At 37.7% G+C, this 7,142-nt stretch overlaps 1 protein-coding gene across 1 annotated transcript; it reads left to right on the top strand.

Annotated features, from left to right (window-relative positions):
- Positions 1-482: 482 nt before the first annotated feature.
- Positions 483-6,912, top strand: LOC138000262 (PRA1 family protein 3-like). The gene is made up of 4 exons (XM_068846544.1): positions 483-620; positions 1,274-1,465; positions 4,534-4,751; positions 6,434-6,912. Exons 2-4 carry the CDS (start codon positions 1,290-1,292, stop codon positions 6,586-6,588), a joined length of 549 nt encoding a protein of 182 aa, XP_068702645.1. The 5' UTR covers positions 483-620; positions 1,274-1,289; the 3' UTR covers positions 6,589-6,912.
- The last annotated feature ends 230 nt before the right edge of the window (positions 6,913-7,142 follow it).

Raw genomic sequence — 7,142 nt, 5'->3', positions numbered from 1 at the left:
ATTGCTTTATTCTCCTTTATTTGCTCAGACGTGTGACAGGTTCCCGCGCTTTTTTTCCCGCTGTCCCGGGATATATATGATGGTTCCCGATTCCCGAATGAAATCCAATCAATGCGGGAATTATCCCGCACATGTTGAAATAGCCTACCGTTATTTCGGGCAGGAGGTGAGGCTAAAGTTGCCTTGCATGGTGTCATCCAATTTCGTTCCCGCCTCCCGGTTTAGGGAATATCAGTTCCGAGGCGCCCATCGTCCAACGGGCAGGAGGTGAGGCTAAAGTTGCCTTGCATGGTGTCATCCAATTTCGTTCCCGCCTCCCGGTTTAGGGAATATCAGTTCCCAGGCGCCCATCGTCCAACGGTATTTCTGAATTCTAATCCTAATCTAATGGCTGGATAGAAAGCTATTTCCGTCCTCAATGCAATCTCGTACCCAGAGTCCTCGGGCTTCTTGGCTTCGCAAGTTACTCGATTTTGATTGGACGACATCTCACACTTTTATATCGATCCCAAAGCAAAATCATAACAGAAATATATAGCTGACAGCAGTTTTGCATATTAGACATGACGTCAGAAATGGTTGTACAAACAAGATCACTGGGGGAGCTAATTTGAGGCCAGGTAAAATCGGTAAACGGGTTGTGTCGGTTTATACCTCTTCAGTGTTACTCGATACTTTTAGTGTTGTTACTTTAGTATTACTTTATATTTTAAAAAATACAACCACACTTTTGAATTTTCGGAACATGTTTCGATGTTTCAAACATCATCTTCAGCCATAGTGAGTGTAACATTAAAATTTTTACAAGATAATTCGTATATTTATAAACTTTTACCGTTATGTCAGTTGTGTTCTCTATAATATTGTTGGTTCGTTTGAATTTTACGTACTTGTAACGAACATTTAATCTACAAAGAATCATTGTATTGATAGTTATATATATACGAATTATCTTGTAAAAATTTTAATGTTACACTCACTATGGCTGAAGATGATGTTTGAAACATCGAAACATGTTCCGAAAATTCAAAAGTGTGGTTGTATTTTTTTCAATATTAGTAACACTTGTGCTATCCAGACCATTTGGAAAAGTATTACTTTAGTGTTACTCTGATCACCGGTTTATACCAGCAAGTCTTTTGGTTTTGCTGATCGGTCTTTTTCAGTTTAAATAAAGTTATTATTATGATTATGATTATGATTATGATTATTATGATTATGATTATGATTATGATTATGATTATGATTATGATTATGATTATTATTATTATAGTGTCACGCAAATCAACATGGCGGCAGTTGCGTTTCCACCTCTTCGGTCTCTTCAAGACTTCCTCACTGATGCACAGTTTACAGCTCCGACATTGAATGACTTGGAGAGAATGGAAAACAGGATGATTAATAACCTCATCTACTATCAAACTAACTACTTCCTGATTGTCATTGTTACTTTCATTTTGGTTGGGTAAGTATGATTGAAGAATACATGTACCCCGAAATGTCGCACCATTGCTGTTTGAATAAGGTGGTGGTGAAGAACTGAATCTAAAGAGTCAGAATGCAGACAAATTTACGCTCTCTTATTGAGGGAACTGCTGAATACCCTGTCGCCTTTGTTAGTTCAGCGGCGTTCTCTGATGAACGCGTCACAGTAGGACGTTTTTAACCAACCTCTAGAGACACCAAGAACAACAGGGAAATGTACGACTTCTGGTGGATGAACAAAAGAAGCTAACGAGAGATCTTTTGTTTTCATCCACCAACATGGCTGCGATGACGTCACGTGAAAACCTCCTATACAATAGATGTGGCGGGGTATTCAGCTTGAAAGGAAAGGAACTTTATTTATGAAAGTGTCTAGTCATTCCGGCGCTAGAGCACTAATTTGGGACACTGTATAAATCTGAAATCAATAATTACAGTGAAACCGGTTTTTCGTTTGCGTGCCATTTCGCTGGTGTCCAACATTTGCAGACTGCAGACTGCAGGCAAATAGCACTGATAAACAGTATTTTAAGTCTAAACACCCATTTCAAATAGCGCTGATAAACAGTATTTAAGTCTAAGAACCCATTTTAAAACGGTTCGCTTTCAATAATTGAAAGCTAACCATTTTAAAATGGGTTCTTAGACTTAATTAAATACTGTTTATCAGAGCTATTTGTCTGCAAATGTCAGACACCGCCACTTCACAATGTTGTCACGCAACATTGAGTTTTTAATTGGCAATTTTGCAACTTACATATAGAATAGAATAGAATAGAATAGGGACTTTATTTCACGAGGGTAGCATATGACAGTTTTAATTAACAACTGATGACCCAGTGGCCCTCGAAAAATTAAAAATACTTACACTAGTTCTACCAAACAAAAGCAGAAAGACATTAAAAATGATAAAGGTAAAGAATAAAGATACATACAATATCGTCAAAAGTTAGAAACTCAAGTCCTTTTTCTGAGTAACTTAAAATTTCTTAAAAAGGCTTTTTTTAAAGCATGAGTAACTGTCCAAAACTCTCAGAGATCTTGGTAGAGAGTTCCAATCCCTAATAGAACGAACTGTAAAAGAACGACCACCCTCCATAGCATAACTATAAAATTATCTAGGACAAAGTAAATTTAAATTTAAATATCTTGTGTTCCTCATATGCGTGCTAGAATTAACAACTAAAATTTAATTCAGGTAATTAGGAGTGTTTCCTTTAAGTCTCTTGTAAAAATGAGTGCACATTGATTTATGTGCGACTCCCTATAAAAAGGAATGCAATTAGGTGTATTAAACAAGTCTACGGATCTTGAGTTGAAAGGTGCATTCAGGATTACTCTTGCTGCCCTCTTTTGAAGTCCAATGGTATGCCTCAAACTGTAATTACTTTGTACACCTTCTCTGTAGTCGTTTTGGAATTGATAACTTTCATATTTTCACGGAAAACCAGTTGCACTTAATGCTAAAAAATCGTGGTGTTGAACTGATATTTCACAATTCGTTTGAGTTTTGTGCTCCATGAAGGCATATTTGAGACAACACGAACAGTTTTCAATTGACTTCACAGAACTTGCAATATTTCAAGGTTTGCAAGCAATTATCGTGGCGATACATTGTGAATTTGTCATTTAAAATTGCTTTTTGCATAACCTCGCGAATCCTACCCAATGTAGAGTTATTATGCCGTAAATTTGTAATATTTTAAAAAATGAAGTTCAAGGTTGTTTTGAACAGGTCCAAATACCTGACTCTGGGAACCTAAGCACTTGGCAGCAAGTTGAAATTTGAATTTTTAACTTCCTGGGAGCAAACTGCCAATCAAAACACAACCATTGCGTCACAAAATCGCAAAGTGGCGCCCAAATGAACAACCGGTTTTACTGTAACTGAAATAACGTGTATTGTTATATGCTTAATACAGGATTTCGGGGTGCAGGGATGGCGCAGTGGTGAGAGCACTCGCCTCCCACCAATGTGGCCTGGGTTCGATTCTCAGGCTCGGCATCATATGTGGATTGAGTTTGTTGGTTCTCTACTCTGCATCAAGAAGTTTTCTCTGGGTACTCTGGCTTCCCCTCTCAGCAAAAACCAATGTTTGACTTGATTTGCTTTTATTGTTAATTTCAGTTTTCAGTGTCCCCAATTAGTGCTCCAGCGCTAGAACTACTAGACACTTAAATTAATAAGTTCCTTTCCTTTCCTTTCCTTTCTGCAAAGAGAAGACAAAACTGATTGAAGCAGCAGTTTGTACTTAACTGACTGCTTATCTCAGAGAAGGAAGGGGGGGGGGGGGGGAGGGTTAGGGCCAATGAAGCAAACAATACAAATAAACACAACATATGTTTCAGAATCTCAACAGGCAGGAGGTGGTCCTGTTGGCTTGTTGGTTTACCTGGGCCAGGGACAACCCACTTAAACCCCCTCCCCCCACAAACCCTACGTGGCCACCGCGGAACTTGAACCTGGAGATTCTAAGTAATTGTGAGGCCCGTGCACTAGTACTCAACTACACAATGCCTCCTTTTCCTGTTAAATGGCTAAAATGGCTATCTGGAAATTTAGATGCACAATGCTTCTTCGATAAAGACATAAATGCTGTGCCTATGTGACTGTCAGTCAGACAAGGTTTTGAAATTACTAAATGACTGGCAGTCCGGCAATTTTTTTCAAATGGCGAAAAAACCCTGATTTCTGCTTGGTTCTCTCGTGCCCGGGGTACTCCAATAAATTATTATTAACACTCGACTAATGACTAAAGCAAACTAAAGCCCTTCAGTTTTTAACATGTTAAACTGATATATTATATAATTATATATGTTATATATATTTAGACACTTTCTTGGTACTTAAAATGTACCAGATTTACAGATGACATTTGTCCTGGGGCTCAACACCCTCGTGAAATATAAATGAATTTTAATCAGACAAAATTTAATGCAAATTTAATATAAAGTGTTTTCAGAAATCCTTAATTCTCCTCAAAAGAAGCTGGCATTTGATAATTCAGTTTAAAAATTTAATTCCTCAAATTATCCATTTGCTTTCAGGGTCATACATCCAAAGGATCTTTTGATTGGTTCTGTTGTATTTGCTGTAACCTTAATCATGTTTGGTGTTGCACAAAGTCATGAGCCGAAACTTGCACAGATGAAGCAACAATACCCTTTCTTGGTCCCTGGTGCTGTTTTTGGCCTGGCTGTGCTTGGTGTTTATGCGCTGGGATCCATTCTTGCATTTGTTTGGGGAGTCACAGTGCCTGTGGCAGGTATGTTCAATGGTACATGTATCACACCTAGGACCCCAAGGGGTAGTCAAACAGCTTTCGTAAGCTGTTTATTCTTTCACTGGTATTGTTGAAACTTCTATTGTATTGTAAGTCTTTGTCATTGTTTCTTGTGTTTTCTGGAAGATTTATTTAAAAAAACTACCGGTAACTCAAAGCTGAAAGGTTGACTGGAGAAAAAAGCACAAGGTTGCAGATCACAAAAATTTAAAGTGCTACAAAATCTGATCAAAAAATCACTTCTTTGTTTCCTTCAGATTTTGAAAGTGTGATTGCTCAACATTTGACTGGCAAAGTTTTAAGCTTTGATTTTTTTCCAAAGGCTGTTTACTTGAGTGTAAGTTTTGGATTTCACTGTCCGCCATTACTCATGTTCAAAACTGACTGATTGGACCTCAGAGGGTAGGATCTAGGGAAAAGTGAGGTCATTGACTCACCAGTTTAAAATTTCAGCGTGTAAACGCAGCTAATTATATCTGCAAAACACAAGTTTAGAAGTCTGAAAGCCTGAAACTTCCGTGCAGCGTACACACGCATTGCATTCTTAAGCTATCAAGTCTTTTATGTCATTTTCTCCTTGATCCAGCTCTCTCAAGATTTCAAAGTTAGCAATGGTGGGCCATCATACAGGAAAATTACCGTTAAAATAAACAGGTGTCTTTTTGAAATCAAGGCTTAAGACTTCGTTTAGTTACTGTTCAAGTAACATAGTTTTGAAATCCAAAGAAAAATAAAAATTGCTTTTTTCTTTCTGTCACAGTAGCACTTGAACATCATGTCTAAATCATGGAATGTCCTTATGTCAAATGTTAGACTGTCTATTGATGGTTTGCATCTGCAGTAAAATGTCTTTTGGGTATTTGACTTTAGTATAATTTATGCAAAACTTGTGGGGCCATTTTCTGTTGTTTCGTACATCAACATGGCCGTTTCATCACATGGATGCAAACCAAGATTTGACACAATACAACACTTCCGTTGTTTAGTCTCATCCTTTCGGTTCCGTGGCAAATCATTTTTATTGTACAACCTTACAAGGGCTACTACACCTCCTTTACCCAGGAATGTTTGTCTTTTCTAGTGAAGGCAATTTCAGTGCTCAAATTAACTCTAACTTCGAATCTTGTTTCACAGTTAAACCTTAAACCTAGCACACCAAGGGGCAGCCTTCCTTGTAAATGTCCTGCCTTAATTTTAAAGACTCTAGGTGATTTTTAGATCCATCATCACATGTTGGTTGATGAGAAACCCAGCAACTGTACATTGCAGCATTGTTATGTCTCTAGAGACTGGCTGCAAACCACCTGCCTGTACCAAACCTTGAAATTGTAGGCAGCATTGTTCCAAGAAGGGTTTGTGTCTATTTTGGCAACCAAAGTCTTTGGTTTCCATGGCACCAAACCTGCATTTAATACCCAAAACCCATGATGAGTGATATGTCCTGATACTTCATTTAGAAAATTTGGTTACATTTATTAACCTGTTGACCAGGAAAATTTTCAGAGAAGAAGGCTGGCAATATTCCTTGTTAATAATTAACCATACAGAAATCAGAGGAGTAATATTGATGAGATAACTAATTAAGTATTAATCACTGAAAGACCTCATCTCAAATGTGTTGTAAGACATACATCAAAGGTTTTTTTTTTCACTTTTTCTTTTAGTAACACTTTTGCATGCGGCAACACGCAAGAGAAATATCAAGAACAAATTTGCTAATGCCATGGAGCTCTTCAAGGAAGATGTCACCCCAATGACAATCATCCTCTCAAGGATTTACACCATTGAACAAGAACGTGAAGAGAAAGGGAAGAGATAAAAAGCATAAGAGACAGTCTTGCTAATAATCTATTTTTGGGAGAGGGAGCAGCTGAGAGATATAATAAAGTTATAACTGGTGGACATCATGCTTCCATGTTTGGGCTCTGCAAAGAGAAAGGGAAGAGATAAAAAGCATAAGAGACAGTCTTGCTAATAATCTATTTTTGGGAGAGGGAGCAGCTGAGAGATATAATAAAGTTATAACTGGTAGTAATCATGCTTCCACGTTTGGGCTCTGCAAACACCATTGCCAATGATAGAGGTAGAGAAAGGCATGCTTCACGCTTCATATGCAAGAACAATAAACTATCATACAAGGACAGACTGTTTAGTTTCAAGAGGAATTTAATACCTTTTAACTAGTGGCTAGAATATCTTAAATGTAAATTATGGTATATTAATACCTGCCTTGATAGATATGTCTCCATTTATACTGTGTGCTCACACTGTAGTGCCTCTGGGCTTTTCCTTAAAGTCAATGCTAAAATATCCCTCTTCAGAAATTCATTCTTTGTAAGAAATGCCTTACCTCCAGATTTAATGTCTCAATCT

The sequence above is a fragment of the Montipora foliosa genome, chromosome 4 (assembly GCF_036669935.1).
Source record: "Montipora foliosa isolate CH-2021 chromosome 4, ASM3666993v2, whole genome shotgun sequence".
In the NCBI taxonomy this organism is placed as follows: domain Eukaryota; kingdom Metazoa; phylum Cnidaria; class Anthozoa; order Scleractinia; family Acroporidae; genus Montipora; species Montipora foliosa.
This window is presented reverse-complemented; position numbering and strand designations above follow the sequence as displayed.

Coding starts and splice junctions, on each gene's coding strand:
- LOC138000262 (XM_068846544.1), top strand. CDS start 1,290: ATGGCGGCAGTTGCGTTTCCACCTCTTCGGTCTCTTCAAGACTTCCTC. Junction 1,466..4,533: donor GTTACTTTCATTTTGGTTGG/GTAAGTATGATT, acceptor ATTTGCTTTCAG/GGTCATACATCCAAAGGATC. Junction 4,752..6,433: donor AGTCACAGTGCCTGTGGCAG/GTATGTTCAATG, acceptor TTTTTCTTTTAG/TAACACTTTTGCATGCGGCA.